At 38.4% G+C, this 25,266-nt stretch overlaps 1 protein-coding gene across 3 annotated transcripts in view; it reads right to left on the reverse strand.

The window, feature by feature from the left end:
* KIF27 (kinesin family member 27) overlaps window positions 1-25,266 on the reverse strand; it is a 98,888-nt gene that overhangs the window by 25,182 nt on the left and 48,440 nt on the right. Inside the window, exons 8-12 of one of the 3 annotated variants that reach the window (XM_008072543.2) lie at window positions 20,538-20,693; window positions 16,298-16,503; window positions 11,446-11,643; window positions 1,812-1,922; window positions 667-843 (exon numbers count right to left, since the gene is read on the reverse strand). In XM_008072543.2, coding sequence (XP_008070734.1) covers window positions 667-843; window positions 1,812-1,922; window positions 11,446-11,643; window positions 16,298-16,503; window positions 20,538-20,693 — 848 coding nt within the window. The remainder of the gene's footprint in view (window positions 1-666; window positions 844-1,811; window positions 1,923-11,445; window positions 11,644-16,297; window positions 16,504-20,537; window positions 20,694-25,266) is intronic. The other 2 variants (XM_008072544.2, XM_008072545.1) reach the window with 2 other exon arrangements.

Genomic DNA, 25,266 nt, shown 5'->3' on the forward strand with positions numbered 1-25,266 from the left:
AAAAAAAAAAAAAAAGCTTATAATGGTACAATTATTTAAAATATTCACTAGTGACAACACAAAGGGTACTTGGTTCATTACCAGGGGAGTGAGAGTCAGTTAGAAGCTCAAACTTTACCTGCATGCAGCCTACTTATATAGTTAACCCTCAGTTGTACCCGACATTCCTAAAATAAAATAAAATAAAATTTTTTTAAAAAGAAAATATCCACTAAGATTAATAATAGAGGTTGCTGGGGCTAGGAAGAGGAGAAATGGAGAACTACTGCTTAATCATTATAGAGTTTCCATTTGGGGTAACAAAAAAAATTTGGAAGTAGATAGTGGTGATGATTGTACAACACTGTGAATGGAATTAATGCCACTAAACTGTACACTTTAAAATGTTTTAAATAGTAAATTTTATGTTCTGTATATTTTACCACCAAAAACAAATACAAAAAAGTAAATAATCGATCATACTTAGCTGAACATTGAACACTGTACTTCAAAATTCAACAGATTTTAGTGGCAGTCATTTGATAAGCAGTAATAAGCAAAATATACTGAAAACAATGAGTTTTCTTTTGGTTTCTAACTCTACAATGGCATGATTTACTTCTCAGAGAGAAAAGTCCTGGTAACACGGCTTATAACCAGAATCACACGGCATGTTAAATGGAATACCTGACTGGATCTCAACTTCTTATTTTCCAGGTGGCTCTTCTCCTGTAACAGGACCTCCTTCTTAGAAACTATGGCCTCCCGTTTCTTTAAGTCTTCTTCCAGTTTCTCTAATTCTTGGCGTTGGTTCAGAATTTTTTCTACTTCTTCATCTAGCCACTTCTTTTGCTCATCCAATTTCTACATAAAAATTCCAAATAAATGTTACTTGTTCTTCCTTCAGCCATAAAAATTATGTAGTTATAATAATGCATATAAAATTTCAGGGTCGAGCTTGGTGGCTCAGCCTGTAATCCCAGCACTTTGGGAGGCTGAGGTGAGTGGATGGCCTGAGTCCATGGGTTCGAGACCCGCCTGGGCAACTTGGTGAGACCTCGTCTCTACAATAAATCAAAAATTAGCCAGGTATGGTAGCATATGCCTGTAGTTCCAGCTACTTGGGAGGCTGAAGTGAACGGATCACCAAAGCCCAACAGGTCAATGCTGGGGTGGCCGTAAGCATATATGTGTGTATATATATATCCATGTACTAAATGTCACTATTAAAATGTAATATATAAAATTTAGAAAAAGAGAACAAATGTTTCAATGTTTCAAAATTGTTAGATGTATATGCATTTTGAGTGTAATTATAATTTTAAGTACAGTACTTTTATTACATAAATTTAAAAATTCAATTTCTTTGAACTTTGAAATTAGTTTCTGGATTATGACTTTTTATTTTTAAAATGTGGGACTAAAATAATAACTTTAAAATATATTACATATATTTACATATAATGCATATAAAATTTGGTCCATATACAATTTGAATGTAGAGCTTTGATTTTTTAGAAATATACCTAGCTTCATAGGAATAAACCAATCTTTACATGGGAATAAACACAATCTAATGAACATGGATTTCATATTTATATTCTACAACATTCAAATAAACTCATTTCTAATGAAATAAGAATATAGCACATTTCTGGATAAAAAAATATATTTTTAATAATAAACGTTTCAAAAGAAATAGTAGAAATTTTGCACCTGGCAAAAAAGTCTAGTGTTTGCATGTTTTATTCTGAGTCTACTACTTTTTACCTTTATTTAGATAATCATCAAATTGAAAAGAAACCAGGAAACACTAAACAAAAATGACAAACCTGGCGTTCTATACTTCCAAATGAAGCTTTTCTCCTTTTCAAGTTAAATGCATCAAGATCTCCAGCTTTCAGTTTTAGCCCTTTTTCCTGTCCTGTTTTTACCTGTAGTTCCTGTAGAAAAAGAAATTGAAAACACAAAACTCCTTTTACTACCTGACCATCATTAAATAGGCAGATAATCACTTTCTTAAATTTACTTTCTTAGTTGCAAAAAGAAAAAAAAAATGAGTAGATAAAGGCTGGGGCTATTTGAAATTAAGGGTTGTTTCATTTTTAAAAATTGGCAATTGTTTTCATTCATGGGGTACACAGTGGTATTTCGATGCATATAATGTATTGTGATCAGATCAGGGTAATTAGCATATCCAAGAAGCAAATAACGTTGGCTGTCACTGAAGCAATAAAATTTAACTGCAAAAGCCACAGCTTACTAATAAAACTGAACATTTTTTCCCATTCTTTGGGTGTCACAAATGAGCGTAACTGGCAGGGCATGGTGGCTCACGCTTGTAATTGCAACATTTGGGGAAGCTGAAGTGGGAGCTCAGAAGTTCGAGACTAGCCTGGGCAGCAGAGCAAGACTTCTTCTCTATAAAAAAATAATTAGCCAGGCATGGTGGCACACACCTGTAGTCCCAGCTACTTGAGAGGCTGAGGCAGAAAGATAGCCTGAGCCCAGGAGGTTGGGGCTGTGATGAGCCACGATTATCCCATTGTACTCTAGCCTGAGCAACAGAGTGAGATACCAACTTAACAGCAAACAAAAAACAAATGAGCATAATAGCAACAAGGGTCTAAAATTTACTAATGTGCTTTTTTCTCTTCTGCATTTCTAAGCTTATTAACTTCACAGTCTGTCCAGCCAAGATACTATCTGTCGAGAGTAGATTAAAATTTACTACGGTAAAAATACAAAAGAAAAGTAATATTTAATTTCTCATGTTCCAAAGTGGGAGTTTGCAGTATGAGACTAGGCTTGTGAGACAGATCCTGTGAACAGCATTTTCCAAATTCCTGTAGTTTCCGTCCGCATCTTAAGGATCAAGAGAAGAGGTCAATGTTCACAGTCCTCTCTTGGGGTTTAGAGGAAGCTTAACAGGAATCAGGATGTAGGCCATGAGTCAAAGATGGCCACTCTGCATACATACTATTTGCTATTGCTCCGTGTTGGACAAGCACAAAATCGAAAGTGTTTACATACTTTTATAGCAATTTGACAGAATAATTTTATGACTGTTGACTCTAATAACCTTTAAATGAAGGTTTATTTGTATATTTTCATTTTTTATTTCTTTTTTTACTAATTCATGTTTTACAAAAGCATTGATTGAGCTGTGACAAATGTGTAATAAAATGAAAACTGTACCTTCTCCACAGGTAATTTCAGACGCACTGATAGAAAGGAAGTTAAAGAGAAGCCTAGCACTCTCCAGCCCTGGGAATGGCAGAAAGGAGAAAAAGACAGTAAGAAAGACTAGTGTTGCAATTGTCCTCTCTCTGAGTTTTGGCCCAGAAAGGAGGTAAGTGTAGTAGAGGTATCAGCTAAGACAGAGAAGGTTCTAACCCATTCAGGAGCAAGGTCAAAGACTACAGTACAGACACCACCACATGGGATTTCCCAGCCTTGCTGAAAGAGCACAGAGGTGTGATTAGGAAAGAGACACTAACTGGACTCCTTGGTCTCATGTGGCATGGATCCTGAGCTGAGAGCCAATGCAAGTCAGTCATTGTGTGGAGTTGGCCCCAAAACTGGGGGCAAGGGCAGGCCACTGAACTAGCAAGCTAGATGGAGGACCTACTAGCCTCGATGGGGCCTTGAAATGCCAGTGAGAGAGATTAAGAGAAAGCACCCCCATGCTTTAAACCAGAAGCAAGACCAGACTATGAGTTATACCGGCAAGGGGCTTCACCATGAGAGGCTGGCAGGTTAGGCAGGTATGGTGGACAAGGGAGAGCAGATTCCAGGCAGTTACATCCCTCAACTCCATGACACACAGTAAAAGAAAGCTACACCATCCACCACATAGACTGGATGCCATCTGAGAAAGAGAAGCATGGGGAGAAAAAGGCTGACACTGAGCACTCTTAGTCAAGAGACCCCATAAGTATTTAAAGGAATTATTTACATTTTCAGAATAAGGTTTGAATAGACAGAACTTCTGTTAGTTCCCACCATATTTCCAGCAATTATCATGATATGGATGGTGGAGGAGGGAGTGCTCACAAAGAACACAAGTGACTACAGACTAAGTAAATATTCTATGCCCATCTGAGTCATATCATGAGTGAATTTGGATCCTATTATATTTACTGCCCATGAATTCTTTTTTTTTTATTTCAAAGTTGTGCATTTATTTCTATGTATTCGGAAAATGGATTTTTTTTTTTTTTTTTTTTGCCTATACTAGTGATATAAAGTGACATTTTCAAAGGAATTTGAGTTCCAAAAAATTGAGTTCATTTACAATATAGTCTGGTACAGTGAGGCCACAAAGTTTCCACGTATGTGTTTGTGTTCTGTTAATTGTTATTAAAGCTAGGGGACTGTTTTATTGACAACTTGGAAGAAAGTTCTAGAACATGGCAGTGGGGGACAGAAATCAAAATTGGTGTGGAGAGTATAAAGGAGCAGATGACCCATTACTTCTTTATGCTACACTACCATAGCTATCATAGTCTCTGCAGCTTCAGCAGAAAGAAAACTCCCCTAAATAAAGGTATCTTATACTTGGTGTTGGCTCTCTACTGTTCCTATCCGCCCACATACATTTTAAGAGTATACTGCAGTAGGTCTAATTCCCCCCCATGTGTTACTCCTACATTGCCTTTTTTATTATATTATAATCCATGTTATATTAAAATAACCATGTACCACACACTGTGCTAGGCTTTTTACATCTATTTAATTATCCCATTTAATCCTCACAACAAACCTACGAGAGAGGGACTATTATAAACTCCACTTTATAGATGAGGGAATGAGTGCTTAGAGAAGTAGAAGCCCAAGATCACATCACTGCCCACAATTTCAGGGGTTCACCTATCTTTAAAGTCTATCCATGGACCTCAGTTAATAACTGCTGCTCTAAGAAGATGCAGGAGTCATAGTATTCTCTGGAAAGTGTTAAGTAGAAAATGGACAAATAGAAATATCAGAAAGGTAGCTCCAAATAGATGGCAAGATGTCCTTTAGGACGGTGAGTAGGTTTTCTGTTTTTGCAAGTAGTAGGAATGTCAATATAGCTTTGGGGCAGTCTGTTCCTTTTTCTGGAATGTCTACTATCTCTCATAAATGGGTCAATTAGAGATGTGACTAGATGGAATTAAAGTGCCCTAGATAAGAATGAAAAAAATTACATGCAGAGTTGCATTTCAGCAGACCATGCACTCTGTGAACAAAAGAGTTTTTTCTTTTCCCTAAGCATGGATTTAGAGGGTGCTATGCCTTGCTAGTTTAAGCCATGCCTATGACAGATGGAGCTAAAACCCAAAGACCACAGACGTACTCAGCATAGTACTATATTGGCAGAAGAGCTATAACAAAGAGACTACGTTGTTGGCAGTAGAAATGAAAATTGGACAGATTCATGCTATTTGGAAGATACACTCTACAGGACTTAGGGGGTCAAATAGTAAGTTTACCCATCTGAATGAATTAACTGGTCATGTAAGGCAGGGGTCCCCAACCTCCAGGCCCAGACCAGTATCGGTCTGTGACCTGTCAGGAACCCAGCTGTACAGCATAAAGTACAGGACGTGAGTGGCAGATAAGTGGAGCTCAGCATTATGTCAGATCAGCGGCAGCATTAGATTCTCATAGAAGCTCGAACCCTAGTGTGAACTGCGCATACGAGGGATCTAAGTTGTGTGCTCCTTAGGAAAATCTATTGCCTGATGAGCCCTTCCCTGAAAAATTGTCTTCCACAAAACTGGTCCATGATGCCAAAAAGGTTGGGGACCACTGATGTAAGACACGCTGGAGAACTACTTTTTCTCCTCCATGAAGGGAGCAGGGAGGGGGAAAAAATGAGCAGGCAAGTAAGGAAGATCATGAATTCATCAATAAGACAAACTAGTAAAGATGTCAATGGTTGGATATATGAATCTGGAGCTCAAAGGACAGATCTTGGATTCAGGATGAAACTTGGGAGTTGTCAGAGTTTAACCGCAGTCATGGAAAAAGATGAAGCCACTTGGGAAAGAGAATAGAAAAGGACACAGACCAGTTTCAAAAGTACTAGTAGAGTGAGATAAGCTAGCAAATACAGAAAACAAGCAATCAGAAAGACAGGAAAAAACAAGGAGAGTATAATGTCACAAAGGCAAAGAGGAAAATACTTCAAAATGGAGGGAGTGGAGAATGATGCTGGATACACAATGTTAAGATAAGGACTTTGGTGACAGAGCACTAGCAAACTTCTCAAGAGATGTGAAGTGGGTGGTAGAGCCAGAAGCCAGACTGGAGAGGGTAAAAGAATGAATGGAAGCAGAAGAAACAGAAATAAATGCAGTCAACTTTTCTAAGAAGTTTGGTTATAAAGGGGAAATTAGAGAAGGGGTGGTTTGAGGGGGGAAATATTAAAGGACGATAATTTTAGGATGAAAAAAACCTGAGATGTTTGAAGACAGAGAATCTAGGAGAAAAGGAAACGTTGAAAATTTGGGGAAAAAATTACTAAATAAGGCACATATGTACTTACCATAGAATTGTTTGAATATACTCAATAAATGTCAACTATTGCTATAATTATTATTACCACTACTATTAAGAATGACTGGCTCAAAGAAATCAAGAAGGCAATTCCTTTTGCAATAGCATCTAAAAGAATAAAATATCTGGGAATAAATTTAACCAGAGAGGTAGAAGATTACTATACTGAAAATTATAAGACATCAATGAAAGAAATTAAAGAAGATCTAAACAAATGGAAAGACAGCCTGTGCTTACGGATAGGAATACTTTCATTGCCAAGATGTCAGTACTACTCAGAGAAATCTAGAGATTCAATGCAATCCTTATAAAAATTTCAGTGGCCTCTTTTGCCGAAATGGAAAAGCCCACCCTCAAATTGATATAGAACTGCGAGGACCACGAATAACCAAAACAATCTTGAAAAAGAAGAGCAAAGTTGGAGGACTGACTTCCCGATTTCAAAACTTACTACAAAGCTACAGTGATCAAATAGTGTGGTATGGGTATGAAGATAGATATATAGAACTAAGAGATTAGAAACCACACGTCTATGGCCAGTTGATTTTTTAAAATAAAAATTACGGCCGGGCTCTGTGGCTCAGTCTGTAATCCCAGCACTTTGGGAGGCCAAGGTGAGTGGGCTGTCTGAGCCCATGGATTCGGGACCAACCTGGGCAACTTGGTAAGACCTCATCTCTACAATAAATAAAAAAAAAATTAGCTAGGCATGGTAGCGCGCGTCTGTAGTTCCAGCTGCTTGGAAGAATGAGGTGGAAGGATCACTGGAGTCCAGCAGGTCAATACTGGGGTTGCTGTGGGTATACCACAGCACTCCAGCCTGGGCGACAGAGTAAGACTCCAACTCAATTTTTTTAAAAATAAAAAATTACAGTTATGTAGGATAAAGTCTAGAGATCTAATGTATAGCATAATGACTACAGTTAATAATACTATATTATATATTGGAAATTTGCCAAGAGAGTGGATTTCAGGTTCTTTCACTACAGAAAATGCAATGGTAACTAAGGAGGGAGATGGATATGTTAATTAGCTTGACTATAGTAATCATTTTACTTTATATTTGTATATCAAAACATCATGCTGTATATCTTACATATGTAATTTTTATTTTTTATTTATTTTTTGAGTTGGAGTATTTTTTTATTGTAGAGATGAGGTCTCACCAAGTTGCCCAGGTTGGTCTTGAACCCATGGGCTCAGGCAATCCACTAGCCTTGGCCTCCCAAAGTGATGGGATTACAGGCTGAGCCACCGAGCCTGGCCCATAACTGTAACTTTTTACCCTCTGACTGACAAACAGCTCCCATTTCCCCCATTAGCATTTTCTCATTTACATCTCCAGCTGATTTTTGATAAGGGTGCCAAAGTCATTCAATGAGGAAAGAATATTCTCTTCAACAGATGGTACTGGCACAACTGAGTTCCACATGCAAAAGAATGAAGCTGGACCTCTATTTCACTCCACATACAACAACTGATTCAAAATGGACCAATGACCTAAATATAAAAGCAAAACCCATAAAACTCTTAGAAGAAAACCTAGGGAAAAATCTTCATGACCTTGGATTTGGCAATTGATTCTTAAATATGACATCAAAAGCCCAAGAAACAAAAGAAAAAATAGATAAATCGGACTTCATCAAAATTAAAAACTTTTGTGCATCAAAAGATATTATCAGGCCAGGTGCAGTGGCTCAGCCTGTAATCCCAGCACTTTGGGAGGCTGAGGCAAGAAGACTGCCTGAGCAACTTGGTGAAACCTCGTCTCTACAACAAATCACAAAACCTAGCCAGGCGTGGTGGCATGCGTCTGTAGTTCCAGGTACTTGGAAGGCTGAGGCAGAAGGATCGCCTAAGCTCAGCAGGTCAAGGTTGCAGTGGCCATGAACATGTCACTGCACTCCAGCCTGGGCGGCAAGAGTAAGACCAACTCAAAAATAAAACAAAAACAAAAAAAAGATATTATCAAAGTTTAAAGAAAACTTACAGAATGGGAAAACTATTTAAAAATCATGTATCTGTTAGAGTTTAATGTCCAAAAAAAATAAAGAATTCCTACAGCTTCACAAAAAAAACCAAAAACAAATTAAAACTTGAACAAAGAACATAAACAGACATTTCTCCAAAGATATACAAATGGCCAATAAACCATGAAATCAATAGTCACTAGGGAATTATAAATTAAAGCCACAATAAGACACTACTTCACATCTACTTGAATGGCTGTAATAAGAAAGAAAAAAATAAGTGTTAGCAAAGATGTAGAGAAATCAGAACATGTGTACATTGTTGGTGAGCATGCAGAATGGTACTGCTGCTATGGAAAATGGTGGTTCCTCAAAAATCTAAACATAGAAGTTACCACGTAACTCAGAATTTCCACTCTCAGGTAAACACCCAAAGGAACTGACAGCAGGGACTCAAACAGTGATCTGCATGCCAGTGTTCACCACAGCATTATTCCCAGTAGCCAAATGGTAGGAACAACCCACGTGTTTGCTGAATGGATAAGCAAATTGCGCCACATTCACACAACAGAATTTTACTGAGTGATACAAGGGAATGAACGTCTGACACAGACTACAACACGGATGAAGCCGGAAAATGTTATGCGAAGTGAAACAAGCCAGACACAGGACAAACATTATATAAATCTATTTATATAAAAAATCTAGAAGACGCAAATTCATAGAGACAGCAAGTAGATTAGAAATTACTAGGGGTGGCCGGGCTTGGTGGCTCAGGCTGTAATCCCAGCACTTTGGGAGCCCGCAGGTTCGAGACCCGCCTGGGTAACTCGGCGAGACCTCATCTCTACGATAAATAAAAAATTAGCCGGGCGTGGTAGTGTGCTCCTGTAGTTCCAGCTACTTGGAAGGCTGAGGCGGAAGGATCGCCGGAGCCCAGCGGGTCGAGGCTGCGGTGGCCGGGAGAGTGCTACTGCACTCCAGTCTGGGTGACCGAGTGAGACTCCAACTCAAAAAAAAAAAAAAAAAAAGAAATTACTAGGGGCTAGAGGAAAGGGAGAATGGGGAGTTATTACTTAACGCTTACAGAGTTTCTGTTTGGAGTGATGAAAAAGTTTTAGAAATAGATAATGGTTGTGAATATAATGCCACTGAACCATACACTTAAAAATGGTTCAAATGGGCTGGGTGCAGTGGCTCAAGCCTGTAATCCCAGCACTTTGGGAGACCGAGGCAAGAGGATTGCCTGAGCCTGTGGGTTTGAGACCAGCCTGGGCAACTTGGCAAGACCTCGTCTCTACAATCAAAAATCAAAAATTAGCTGAACATGGTAGTGCGTGCCTGTAGTTCCAGCTACTTAGAAGGCTGAGGCGGAAGGATCAACTGAGCCCAGCAGGTCTATGCTGAGCCGGCTGTGAGCGTGCCAATGCACTCCAGCCTGGGCGACAGAGTGAGACTCTGACTCAAAAAAAAAAAGGTTAAAAATGGTAAATTTTATGTTTTATACACTTTACCATAACTTATAACAATTAATAATGTAATATATCAAACCTATTGAACCCGTTGAACTGTATACTTTAAATGGGTGAATTGTACGGTATATGAATTATATCTCAATAAGGCTGCTAGGAAAAAAAAATGAGTAACATGGTTTAAATGCTTCTTAAGTTCCCTCCACTGCTAAATTTTGTAATTTTTTTAAGGTCTGAAAATAGGTTATATCCAACATTAAAAATCTAGGAAATCGGGGGGGTACTGATAATGGGGGGGAAATTATGCCTGTGTGGGGACAGAGGCACATGGCATATCTCTGTACTTCCCTTTCAATTTTGCTGCGAAACTAGAACTGCTCTAAAAAATTAAAATCTTAATTTTAGAGAAATCTAAGAAATCTCCAATTATGTCCCAGACCTTGGGTTCAGCCTAACATTTCAACAGAACAGAGCCTAGCACATAGTGCTAGATAAGTGTTATTGTGATCATCATGGTCTTCTTTTTCAAAAAAGGCCCTGTGAGACAAGTATAATTGAAGCCATTTTAGATAAGAATAAAGAGATTCAGACCGAGCAAGTGAATTTCTCAACAAATCTCTCGGTCTTGCTGGACACAGTAGCTGATGTCTGTAATCCCAGCACTTTGGGTGGAGAGGCAAGAGGACTGCCTGAGTCTAGGGGTTTGAGACCAGCCTGGGCAACTTACCAAGACCTCATCTCTACAATTAATCAAAAAATTAGCCAGTCATGGTGGTGCGTACCTGTAGTTTCAGCTACTTGGAAAGCTGAGACAGAAGAATTGCCTGAGCCCAGCACGTTCAGGCTGCAGTAGCCATGAGTGTGCTACTGTACTCCAGCCTGGGCAACAGAGTGAGACACCAATTCAAAAAAAAAAAAAAAAAATCTCAGCCAGGAACTGAGAGAGATGGGATTTCAACTCATGCTAGCCTGGCTCCAAAACCCTGGCTCGCACCACTAGTCCCTCCCAACCTAATCTACTATATACAGCTACTGTGCATATAGGTCTGGTCACTCTCTGCTCACTATGAATGAAATAAGACAACTTTTCCTGGTACTTTTTTCTATGTAGCCACATGGACAACACACATTGAAGCGCTATGAAAATGGGAGATCCTATTCAAATGATAGATATTATTTAGAAACTCAGCTTTATAAATATATGCTTTTTATAGCCTCAACTAAAGTTAAGTTCCTACTAAGAGAAATTTTATCACTGTACCTTTGTTTGTGAAGTCAAAGCCTTCAAGACAGTACTCAGAATTCAATAAATAGGCTTTACTATGTAGATGAACAAAGCTTTAAAATGAATAAGGACAGCAGTGAATGGCAGGTCAAGGATAGATACTTCACAAGCCAACTGAATCAAGACTTTGGCTTCATTAGCTCTGAGCCGTTTAACATTTCACATTATACTTAGTAGGAATGTATGACAGTATTACTTTGATTTTTTGTTGGTCTCGCTTAATTTCTGCATCCAGTTGTTTCCTTTTTTCATTTTCTTCTTGAAGTCTTTGTTGCAGCTGTACCTTTTGATACTTCATTTGATCTACATTCTGCTCTAGTTCATCAGCACGTTTCTCATTTTGGATAGACAGTGATGCCAATTTCTTACTATCATGTTGCTTCTTCTGTAAGACCTGAGATCATACAGAATATTTCAAAATGAAAAACTGAATCTCTCATATTTTTCAACTAAACTAAACCTTTCCACTCGATGGTAAAGGCAAGCATTTTCCCTAGATTTTCATTTATTTTTTACAGGTTCACAAACAATTATTTACTTTCTTACATTTCTAATTTTGCAATTAGGAAAAACCATCATAATTTTCATCAGATATGTAGCTATATAAAAAATGATGAGGAGCCGAGCTCGGTGGCTCAGACTGTAATCCCGTGCTTTGGGAGGCTGAGGTGAGTGGATTACGTGAGCCCGCGGGTTCGAGACCCGCCTGGGCAACTTGGCAAGACCTCATCTCTACAATAAATCAAAAATTAGCCGGGCATGGTAATGCACGCCTGTAGTTCCAGCTACTTGGATGGCTGAGGCGGAAGGATCACCGGAGCCCAGCGGGTCGAGGCTGCGGTGGCCGGGAGCGGCCACTGCATTCCATTCTAGGCGACAGAGTGAAACTCCAACTCAAAAAAAATAAATAAATAAATAAATAAAATGATGAGGCCAGGTGCAGTGGCTCACGCCTCTAATCCCAGCACTTTGAGAGGCTGAGGCGGGAAGATCGCTTTGAGCCCAGGAGTTCAAGACCTGGGCAACATAGGGATACCACATCTCTTAAAGAAAAAAAAAAATGATGAGACTTCCTGATGCTGACAACCAAACCAAACATAATGGACTCTCTGCTTTTTAAATCATTTTTATTTAAAATATCAATGTACATAGTAAAAGTTAAAACTATACAAAACTGAATTTTTATATATATTTTTTATTTATTTATTTATTTATTTATTTATTTATTTATTTTGAGTTGGAGTCTCTGTCGCCCAGACTGGAGTACAGTGGCCACTCCCGGCCACCACAGCCTCGACCTGCTGGGCTCCAGCAATCCTTCCGCCTCAGCCTTCCAAGTAGCCAGAATTACAGGCATGTGCTACCACGCCCAGCTGATTTTTTTATTTATTGTAGAGATGAGATCTTGCTGCCCAGGCGGGTCTGGAACCCGCGGGCTCAGGCAATCCACTCACCTCAGCCTCCCAAAGGCACAGGATTACAGGTTGAGCCACCGAGCCCTGCTTGAATTTATATTTTAAAAGATTCACTCTTATTCCAGACTCCTAATCTACCTGCCTGCCTGCTCTCCAACATAAAATTATCTATTTCTTATATTCCCCCCAAATAATTTATGCATATGAATGTAAATATATTCATATATATTCTAAACAGACTACTCGCCACCTTCTTTATTTTCTCCTTAACTTATCTTAGAGGTCTTTTCATGTAGCTTTGTCCTCTGTGACTGCAGAGTACTCCATCGTGCTCTTGATTTTATATCCAGCTATAGCCTAAATCATTAATCCCTGAGTTCAGATGATCAGAACTGATACCATTTTCCCTGAGAATGACCATTATAATTACTGTTTTATTTATCTCAGGTAAAGTTCCTTCTCATCTAAATAAAATTATCTACAGTTAACATTAAATTTTCAAAGTGTTTACACTACTAATATAAAGTACTAGAGTATTCCATTTAATCCTGATCAAACAAACATATATTAGATTTGTATTATATGCTTAGTGTTGCACTAAATACCTCTTAGGTGGCATTAAAAAATTACTTTTTTTTTTTTTTACTTTGGCAATAAGTGTTAACATACACATTTTTGTTTTAATTAAACTAGGTATTAAAGAGGCACTGCAACTAGAGTAGTGCTACTCAAAGTATGGTCTGTGGACCAGTACTAGACCACAGACTGGTGTTGTAAATTTGTACAATCAAGCACACTATTAGATTCAGTTGATGTATTTTCATGCAAGATTTTTTTGATGAAAGAAGCTGTGCACCACATCGTAGACCAAGAACAAATACTCTGCATATGAACTACTGTGGGAACCACTGACTTGGAGGCCACAGGCCTTTGCTGTTTCCCATACCTGAATTTGGACACTGGCTTTGCCACTTACCATAGACAGGCAATTGCAATATTGTAGCAAAAATGATAATACCAGAATTTTTTCATGTAATATTGAAAAATCAGTGTATATCTTGATAATCTTATTTAAAAGTGAGATATAGTTGCTATTGTTTTTGCATTTTTTCCACAGATGCTCAAAAGTGCACTGTTGTGAGCATTAAACTACTAATGCAACAATATAGCTCTCTACATATATCTAAAGACATAAAAAAAAATACAGGTTTTAGATTTTTAATTTTTAAAAATTTTAAAGTTTTAAAAGTTAAAGTAACTGTATTAGATCAACAAAAATACCAGTATTTTAAAACAGTATGCTGTGTTAGAGTACTAAAAACTAATATTGTCATCATCACTGTGACTCTAAGTGAGTTACTTTACCTTTCTAAACCTTAATTTCCTCACTTGTAAAATAGGTAACAGTACCCACTTCAAAGGATTTAAAAAAATGATTATATATAAACATATAAAACACTCGGTACCTACACAGCATTTTGCACACATTCAGCAAGTGGTAACTACTGTCCTCCTCATCATCCTTATCACCTTCATCCTCATTAGCAGCATAGATATGTCAAAGGTACAGAAATTTCTAAAACAACATGTCTTATTTCCATCAACTACTGTATCATGTATTTATTTTGAGGTTAATTAAGTTCTACACTTTTCCTTTCCTTATCAGTACAGGGCTTAAACTATAGAGGTGCGTGATAAATATAACTTCCTTAGAAAAACGATGATTTTGTTATCAATGATGAGTATAAGAATTACAGTCAGCCAGACTCAGTGGCTCAGCCTGTAATCCCACGCCTTTGGGAAGCTGAGGTTAGCGGATTGCCTGAGCCTGCAGGTTCGAGACCCGCCTGGGCAACTTGGCGAGACTTCATCTCTACAACAAATCAAAAATTAGCCGGATGTGGTAGTGTGCGCCTGTAGTTCCAGATACTTGGAAGGCTGAGGCAGAAAGATCACCAGAGCCCAGCAGGTCGAGGCTGCAGTGGCCGTGAGAGGCCACTGCACTCCAGTCTGGGTGACAGAGTGAGACTCCAACTCAAAAAGAAAAAAAAAAAGAATTACAGTCAGAACTGAAGTTAGGATATAAACCTATTATAAATAAAATTTCACAGTAAACACAAAAGAAAGTATCTTAATCATTTTATTCTACTAAGGTTTTGTTAAAATGAGTACTTTTTTAGACCATCACAGCCCTAATTTAAAAAGTCAAGAAGTAGCCGGGCTCGGTGGCTCAGCCTGTAATCCCGTGCCTTTGGAAGGCTTAGGTGAGTGGATTGCCTGAGCCCGCGGGTTCAAGACCCGCCTGGGGAACTTGGCGAGACCTCATCTCTACAATAAATCAAAACTGAGCCAGGCGTGGTAGCACGCAGCTGTAGTTCCAGCTACTTGGAAGGCTGAGGCAGAAGGATCACCGGCACCCAGCAGGTCGAGGCTGCGGTGGCCGGGAGGGGCCACTGCACTCCAGTCTGGGCTGCAAAGTGAGACTCCAACTCAAAAAAAAAAGTCCAGAAGTGAAAAAGAATTGATCCCAAGACTCTCAGAGGTAAATTCCAAGGTGGAAATAAGTATTCTGAAGGAAAGAGGAAGGTGTGAAATAAACAACCACCAAATGTCCTCCTTTAAGCAGTTCAAACAGTCAAGTCATATTATGTTAACTTGGTGTTGACTTGAAAGGCTATTTAGGTAACAACTTGTAGTGGAAATATCCAGATGTTTGAGGTGACATTAGAAAGCTAGGAGGGGCTTTTTTGGCCTATTCACCTCAGTATCCTAGGACCTGGCACACCAGAGTAAGTAGTAAACATATACTTTGTTGAAAGAAAATAACCATGGCACAGTTCCAAAAAGGAGAAGGAAGAAGAAGGGGAAGAAGAAAAGGAAGAAGGGGAAGAGGAAGAAGAACGGAAAAGGAAAGAGGAAGGAGAAGAAAGAGAAGAGAGGGGAAGAGGAAGAAGCAGCAGAAAGGGAAGAGAAAGGGGAAGGAGAAGAGGAAGGAAGAAGGAGAAACTGAAGGGAAGAGGAGGAGGAGGAGGAAGAAGAAGAGGAAGAGGAAGAAGAGGAGGAAAAGGAGAATGCTGTGAATAGGTCAACTACAACTCAACTCTACCTATAATGGAAACTATGCATAGATTTCTACAATAGGAAAGCAAAAGATCATGAGGTGAAAACTGAAGATGGCATCCTAGAAAGTTCATTATGATTAGACTAACAAAGACCTGTGGCTATCCCCAAAGCACCTGGAAATGGCTTCATTACACAAAATCTCTCTGTAATGGAATATTTCTCATATAACTGTAGCTATTTCTGAAGTGATTGCTAAATCCAGGCATTAGGAAATTAAGGATGAGTTGTAGTACTCAAAGTTATTAACCTTTCTAAAACCTGTTTTGCTGTTTCAGAAAACCGTCTGAAATAGTTCCCATTTGTTGGGTGTCTACAAAATGCCATATATGTACCAGATTTTTATGCATATTATTTAATTATTTGTCCTTCAGAAAAATGATACTATTTCTGTGATTATCTTTGTTCCTTAGCATGTAGATTTTTATATGAAGATTAAAATAATATACTTCTTGAATAAAGAAATACACACCAGGATTGTAAAATACATAAAATTACATTTTAAAAAATTACCTGGACTCTCAGCTTTGCAGCATCCATCTTTTTACGGAACTCTTTCTGTAATTTTACCTTCATAGCCATATTACCAAGATCTTTGTTTTCCAGCTCCTGTAGCTGCTTTTGTGTTTCAATTAGTTCCACTTTCGCCTGTTCCGTGTCGTGCTCTAGTTTTGTTACTTTCAGAGAATATTGTTTGCTTACAGACTTGGCATCATGACCTTAACCATAATAATAGCAATAACAAGTATGAGTTATGTAAAAACAAATTAAGACTTCAAAAACAAAAATGCTCTTCTCTAAAATTCCAGTCAGATATTGTTACTATTTAAGGCATAGCATTAAAAACCCAGATGACACACCTACCACCATCAAACACAGCTTGCCACCAGGTCTTCTTAATGACTAATTCCCTAATGATAGTTCCTATCTGCTGTCATTCAATCTTATTAGTTCATCTTTTGTGTTTCAGTGTGACATTTCTGATCCTCAGTTTGCAATTGAGCTTTGCTGCCTTCAAACTCAGTTAAGAAGGATGTTTGGAATGACTCATAGTCCTCTTGCTTAGTATAGTATAACTTATATTTTTAATATACATTTAAAAATAGTCCTTCCGCTGGGCTCGGTGGCTCAGCCTGTAATCCTGCATCTTTGGGAGGCTGAGGTGAGTGGATTGCCTGACCCCACGGATTCGAGACCCGCCTGGGCAGCGAGACCTCATCTCTACAGTAAATCAAAATTAGCCGGGCATGGTAGTGCGCACTTGTAGTTCCAGCTCTTGGAAGGCTGAGGCGGAAGGATCGCCCAAGCCCAGCAGGTCGAGGCTGCAGTGGCCGGGAGCGGTCACTGCACTCCAGTCTGGGTGACAGAGTGAGACTCAACTCAAAAAAAAAAAAAAAGTCCTTCCTTGCTTCCTTCCTTCTTCCCTCCCTCCTTCCTTTCCTCCCTTCCCCTACTTTCTTTCAACATTTAAAAATTAATTTGCTGCCGGGCTCGGTGGTTCAGCCTGTGATCCCGCGCTTTGGGAGGCCAAGGTGAGTGAATTGCCTGAGCCTGAGCCCGTGGGTTCAAGACCCGCCTGGGCAACTTGGAGAGACCTCACCTCTATAATAAATCAAAAAAAAAATAGCCGGGCTCAGTGGCTCAACCTGTAATCTCGCGCTTTGGGAGGCTGGAGTGAATGGACTGCCTGAGCCCGCACATTCGAGACCCCCCTGGGCAACTTGGCGAGACCTCATCTCTACAATAAATCAAAAAATTAGTTGGGCGTGGTAGCGCGTGCCTGTAGTTCCAGCTACTTGGAAGGCTGAGGCGGAAGGATCGCCGGAGCCCAGCAGATCAAGGCTGCGGTGGCCAGGAGTGGCCACTGCCCTCCAGTCTGGGCGACAGAGTGAGACTCCAACTCAAAATAAATAAATTTAAAAAAATAAATTTCCCATCAACAAGGGTACCTGCACAATCAACATTTGTATACTTAACTCTGAATTGTACCCCACATCTTTATAATAATACAACAAAATAAAAGATGTATTCTCCACTAAAAATATATATATAAATAAATTTGCCCCAATAAAAAAATATTTAAAAACGTAAACATATTTTACACATAATACAATAAATAATAATATGAATCCTCATCACCTAGATCTGAGTTATCAGGATTCTGTCACAACTGCTCCCAATATGCCTTTTTTGTTTTGCCTTGCTTAAATATTATAAAATAATATAATGATATATAAAGATGTCATATCATCTTACCTATATATACTTCAATAAGAGCTACACAAAATATGAACATAACCAAAAAGCCATGATCACACCAAACAATATTAATAATATCCACCAGCACACTGATTCAGATTTCCAACTGTCCCAAAATGTCTTTACAATTGATTTTAATCAGTATCCAAAGATAGTTCACAATGCATCTGATTGTTATGTCTCAATAATATTTTCATGAAGAGGTGATCTTCTCCTTTTTCATCACACTGAACTTGATAAAGATGAATTCTTTTTAAATTCTTTTTTATGGGCCAGGTGTGGTTGGCTCAGCCTGTAATCCCAGCACTGGGAGGCCGAGGTGAGAGGACTGTCTGAACCCAGGGGTTCAAAACCAGCCTGGGCAACTTGATAAGACCTGCGGGGGGGGGGAGGTCTCTACGATAAATCACACACACATACAAAAATAGTTGAGCATGGTGGCGTGTGTCTATAGTTCCAGCTACTTGGAAGGCTGAGGCATGCCACTGCACTCCTGCCTGGACAAGAGTGAGAGTCCAACTCAAAAAAAAAAATTCTTTTTTTATGAATATATGAAACAGAAAAATAGAATGTAAATATTTCTATATTTCTTTACATTCTAAGTTCAGCTGCTGATCCTGAAAGTCTGGCTTTGATTTGCTCTGAATAGGCAACTGTCCCTGAAGTAGACTGGCAAACTCGTGGCAGCAGGAAATAGACTAGAGCTCAGAGGATGAATAATCACCAGGGACACTATTTATACAGTTTGTTACAGTGCTACAAGAAAAATTTCAATTTTTTAATAAAAAAGAATTATTTAACTAAATGCACTGTGAACTGTCTTCAGGCTCTAAAGTTCTGGTTATTTAACTAGCTTTAAAATACATAAGACCACTATATATCAACAAATTTTCTTGGATTGTTCCCTGTTCAACACATCAATATTTTATGAACCATTAGACAAAAACACACATAGTGCCAATTCACCAGGGTAAAATGTTAAGCAGCCATTAACTGAAAGATGCATCCTGACTTCAGAGACAGTAAAGTGTAAAAACAAAAAAAAGTATGTATTAAAATTGATGAAATACAGTAGAGATGTCCTGTTGTAACTGTTGGCTGAAGTTGCTATTTGGAAGAAGTCTTTGGGTATTAGAGAGCAAGCACACATTGACACTTGCTAGTCACCACCTCTGAGGAGCTTTAGGAAAACTCCGAATTGTTTTTGATTCTGATGAGTAAGAAGACAACTTTTTCTGTGTAAACTCAAGTATCCTCTATTTTAAGGCAACCAGGGTGGGTGTACCAGGCTACAGACACATGTCTGTTTAGTGAGATCCCTAGTGAAGTAACCTCCCTGAAAGAAAATAATTTGTTACAGGGGTAAATACCCTCAACTTCCACAGGCAGTAACCTGAAATCCTGGGGATGGAGAAGCCATGTGAATCCCTAGATGAGCTTCTACTTACTCTTAAGTGGGGTCAGCCAGAATTTGATGTGGAGTAAGCCTAGGAAAAGAGCATGGTCAAGCTCATGTAAGTGTCTGGAATAAATGGAGCTAGGATGATGCGTAGAACCTATGTCACTAGGAAAGAAGGAAAAGGAAAAGGGCTCGGGAAAGCAGCGAAGTAGAGGAGGTTGAGAAATGAAAACCAACAGCCAGAAACCAAGCTTGCGGGAAAAGGAAGGAAAGTGGGAAAGCAGGTTTCTTCTTGCTGGCAGTGGATATGAGACACATCATGACTCCTGTAGTTTGAGTGTGATTACAGCCTTGTACACACAAGGTTTTGGCCTGAAGAAAAGGAAGATACTACTTCCTTCAGTTTCTCCAAAGGAGACCAGAGAGTTGTTTTTCTTGGAATGAAGAAAAGAAATGCTAACGGTTCTTATTCTTTCTATTCTTTACTTGCAAAGTAGTTAAGGCTGATATAGTCAGTATACTGAGCAGGAGGGCAAAAAACCTGAGAGGCCCTTTTTTTGAAGCAAGCGTAATCTAGCGGAGGCTGAGGAGAGGATACATCCCACCCAGCAATATGTCAGTTTGAGACAAAGTGTCAAGAGCTAAAACCATGGCTCACCTAACAGAAGAGCTCTCTAGAACAAATCCTTTCATCTTTAGGGAAGTAAAAATTATCTACAGCTAGAATACAAAGTTTATAACTAACGTTAAAAAATAAACTAAGAAAATGAAGACATAATTTAAATAATTATTAAAATGAGCTAGAAAAACATCTCGGATGTCTTCCTAGATGCCTAATATAATGCTTCTTTAAAAATGGCAAGAAACATTAAGAGCCATAGAGTTTCAGCACAGCACAGAGTTCACAATGGTTCACAAAGTTCTTTTGAGAACTAACCTCCACATATTGGCTCTACAATACACCAAGGATTTACACTAAATCCAAGCTGCAGTGGATAGTCCTGAGCTTCAAAAACGAAAGAAAATGTTACTATATCAGAAGCAATTTTAGAAGCTTTTCTTCCTCATATAAGTTGGTTCACAGGAAATTATTACCTGTTTTTATTAATTCTTTAATCAGATCTTCCTTCATCTTGATGTTAATTGTAAGTTCTCTCATTTTTTGTTTAGCTTCCGAAAGTATGCGTTCTGAATTCCTTAATTTTTGCAAATTCAACTCTTGACTCTCCTTGAGACATTCAATCTTTAAATCTTTAAAATAAAAGCAACAAAACTGAGAAAACTATCTGCTCATAAAATACTCAACAGAAGTAGAGTTAAAAAAGAAGAGCAGACAATTTAGAGGTTTCAGAAGAAGAAACAAAAAGGAAGGGAACAGAGGAAAAATACATAACAACTTGGACTTTAGGTTCCCAGGTTATAATAAGTTTCATTTCCTCAAAAATGAAAAAAGGTATGTGTGTGCGTGTGTGCGCATACGCACATACACACGTGCACGTGAGCTTTAGTCATATCCCACAGATTTGAACACTGTTTTTCCATTGCCCTTAACCTGAGTTATTTAAGATAGGTGTAAAATCTCCAGGTGAATTTATTTCCTATGAACTTGTACTTTCATTGTAATTATAGATTGCAATCTACCATGCTACTCAGAATGTAGTCAGATACTGTTTGTTACTGTCCTGCACCAGAGTGTCAATCAACTATGACATTAAGCACATTGCTTTAGTTCAAGTGACATATTTTCCATAGCAAGACTTTCTCAATGAAGAAACAAGTTTACTCGTTTACATTCTGGCATAAGTTTCTTCCCTGGTTGCAGACCAGTAACAAATGATGCAAGGATGGCTACTTGAGTAGCGCTTGCCTTTACTATGTCCACATTTTGAAATGTATTTTAGTTGCACTTATATTTTTGGAAAACATTACGCGCATAGGTTCTCTAAATGATGTTCTCGCTATATTTTCACAGTGTAGCACTTACATGTTATTTATATTCTCCATACTCTTACTTTTTCTGGGCTAACCACATACTGACCAAGAGAGATGAGGTGAAATCTACTACTATACTATAGTTTTTACAACATAAATGTTTTTGATGCTGTTATTTGATGCATGAAATTTCTCATCAGTTGTGTACTAAAACGTTACAAGAAACCAGTAGGCTCATTGGGCTCTAATGCCAAATACAGCATGAGTGCCAGTGAAGCAGTAAAGCAGAACCTAGTAAATTACTTATGACATATTTTAAATATCAAGAGGACAAAGCATATCAACTCAGGTCTAAATATTTTTTCAAATCCCTATTCTAAGAGAGTTAGTCTCTATCTCTGACCAGAATTAATTGGTAGAAATTCTTTATTAAAGAGTAATGCTGGGTATAGTGGCTCATGCCTATAATTCCAGTACTTTGGGAGGCTGAGGCAGGAGGATTGCTTGAGCCCAAGAGTTTGAAACCAGCCTGGTCAACACAGTGAGACCACATCTCTACAAAAAAAAAATTTTTTTTTTTATTAGCTGGGTATAGTGGCACACACCTGCAGTCACAGCTACTTGGGAGGCTGAGACAGGAGGATTGCTTGAGTCTAGGAACAGTGAGCTAGGATCATGGTACTGCACTTCAGCCTGGACAACAGAGCAAGAACCCATCTCTTAAAATAAAGAAAAGAAAAGAAGAAGCAAAAAGAGTGAGAAATCAGACGTATAACAGAGAACATAAAGGAAGTTCTACCAACCAAGAAAGGATTCCTACCAAACTGGTCTTTCAGAATTCCTACATGTTTTTAAAATAATTGACTGAAGATGGGCCAAGCAGAAAGCCCACAGCTACCATCACAGCTGGTTCTCTACTGCAAGCACTACTTCCTGGCCAGAGATCAATAGCACAGCCCATTACATCTGCTATACAAGCTCAGCTTTTGGGACAGTCTGATCCCAGACCCCAGCTTAACACCACTACCCAAGCCACCCAACCACTCAGGATGCCTTGAGCCTGTGCTCATACCCAGTACAGGATTGCCACAGAAGGCAATTGAGAAACTCACCACACCAAGGCTATAAATAACCAAGGGAACTCTACAGTGCCTATATCAGCCCCCTGCCAATCTCAAATAAGAAGAAATAGTCTACCCAAATAAGAAAAAAAACAGAAAAATAATTCTGACAATAATAATAATAATAATAAAACAGAGTCCTTCAATACCCCCAAAAGATCATACTAACTATTCAACAGTGGACCGTAACCAAGACAAAATCTTTGAAATTCCAGAGACAGAATTCAAATAGTTATAAAACTGCTCAGAGATCCAGGAAAAAGTTGAAAACCAACATACATTTTTTTACAAACTATTTAGGACATGAATTTAAAACTCTCCAAAGAGATAGACACCTTTAAAAAAAAAAAAAAAGCTGAAATTCTGAAAATTAAAGAATCATTTAGCAAAGTACAAAGTGCAATGGAAATTTTAACAGTAGACTAGAACAAGTAGAAGGAAAGATCTCAGAACTTGGAGACAAGGCCTTCAAATTAATCCAATCAGACAACATAAAGAGAACAGAACAAAGTCTCCAAGAAATGTGAGATTATGTAAAATGTCCAAACCTAAGAGTCACAGGTGTTCCTAAGGAAGAAGCAAAAACAACAGGTTTGTAAAACCTATTTAGGAAAATAATTGAGGAAAACTTCCCTGGCCTTACCAGAGATTTAAACATTTAGACACAAGAAGCCCAAAGAACTCCAGAAGATTCATTCTCCAAGTCATATAGTCATCAAACTATGCAAAGCTAATATGAAGAAAGTAATTTTAAGAGCAGTAAGATAAAAGCATCAAATAACTTACAAAAGTAAATCTATACGACTAAGAACAGACTTCTCAGAAGAAACCCTACAAGTCAGAAGGGACTGAGGCTCTATCTTCAATCTCCTCCAACAGAATAACAGTTAAGGACTTTGCATCCTGCAAAACTAAGTTTCATAAATGAAGGATAAAGTCTTTCTCAGATAAGCAAACACTGAGGGAATTTGTCACCAGTAGGCCAGCTCTGTAAGAAATATTCAAAGAGGCTCTAAATACTGAAACAAAAGGTCAAAATACACCAGTCGAAAAACAATGGAAATCATAAAGCTCACAGGGATCATAGAACACTGACAAACAGAGAAAAAAATAAAACAACCAGGTACAACCAGCATGATGAATGGACTAGTACCTTTCATATCATTATGAACTATGAATATAAATGGTCACAATGTCCCACTAAAAAAATTAGACTAGCAGAATGGATTAAAAAAAAAACACAATCCAAATATCTGCTGCCTTCAAGAGACCTCCTTAACACACAAAGATTCTTAAGACTTTGGTAAAGGAGTGGGAAAAAATATTCTACACAAGTGGAAGCCAAAAAAACGATCAGGAGTAGTCATTCTATATCAGATAAAATAGGCTTTAAATTAACAACTGTAAAAAAAAAAAGACAAAGATAGTTATTATACAATGATAAAGAGATCAATCCAACAAGAAGATGTAACATCAGAGTCCCAGCTTTAAAAAACAAATTCCGCTAAACCTAAAAAAAGAGATAGCAATACAATAGTAGTGGGAGACCAACACTCTGCTGACAGCAACAGACAGATCATCAAGACAGAAAGTCAGCAATAAAACAATGGAACCAGGTCCTAGAGCAAATGGGACAGACCACTCCATGCCAAAACTATAAAATATACATTTTTCTCATCAGCACATGAAACATTCTCAGAGACAGACCAAATGACAGGCCACAAATCAAGTCTCAATAAATTTTTTAAAAACCTGAAATCATATCAAATACCTTCAAGAACAAACAAAAATATGGAATTGAAACCATCTGCTCCTGAACAATCCTTGGGTCAACAATAAAATCAAGATGGAAATTTAAAAATTCCTTGAAATGAATGACAACAAGTTATCAAAACTTCTGGGATATAGACAAAGTTGTGCTCAGAGAAAAATTTAAGCACTTAAGGCCGACATTAATAAGACTGAAAGATCACATATTAACAATCTAACATCACACCTCCAGGAACTTGAAAAACATGAACAGGGGGAAGGGGGAGAAAAAAAACCCCAAAGCTAGTTGAAGAAATGAAAGAATGAAGATCAGAGAAGAACTAAATGAAATTGAAATTTAAAAAATACAAAGGATCAATGAAAAAAAGTTGGTTATTTGAAAAGATAGATAAAATTGATAGACCACTAGCTAGACGAATTAAGAAACAAATGGACAAATCAAAAATGAAAATGGAGATATTACAACTGATACAACAGAAACACAAACGATCCTCCGAGAATATTATGAACACATTTATGCAAACAAACTAGACAATCTAGAAGAAATAGGTAAATTCTTGGAAATATACAACTTTGAATCAGGAAGAAATAGAAATCCTGAACACACAAATAATGGGTAACAAGATTGAAACAGTAATTAAGTCTCCCAACAACAAAAAAAAATCCAATAGCTGATGAACTCATAGCCAAATTCTACTAGACTTTAAAAAAAAAAACTGAAGCCGGGCTCGGTGGCTCAGCCTGTAATCCCATGCCTTTGGGAGGCTGAGGTGAGTGGATTGCCTGAGCCCGCGGGTTCGAGACTCGCCTGGGCAGCGAGACCTCATCTTTACAATAAATAAAAAAATCAGCCGGGCGTGGTAGCGCATGCCTGTAATTCCGGCTACTCGGAAGGCTGAGGTGGAAGGATCGCCGGAGCCCAGCAGGTCGAGGCTGCGGTGGCCGGGAGCGGCCACTGCACTCCAGTCTGGGCGACAGAGTGAGACTCCAACTCAAAAAAA

Source organism: Carlito syrichta, unplaced genomic scaffold (genome assembly GCF_000164805.1).
Source record: "Carlito syrichta isolate Samal-C Ts95f unplaced genomic scaffold, Tarsius_syrichta-2.0.1 Scaffold315331, whole genome shotgun sequence".
Taxonomy (NCBI): Eukaryota; Metazoa; Chordata; class Mammalia; order Primates; family Tarsiidae; genus Carlito; species Carlito syrichta.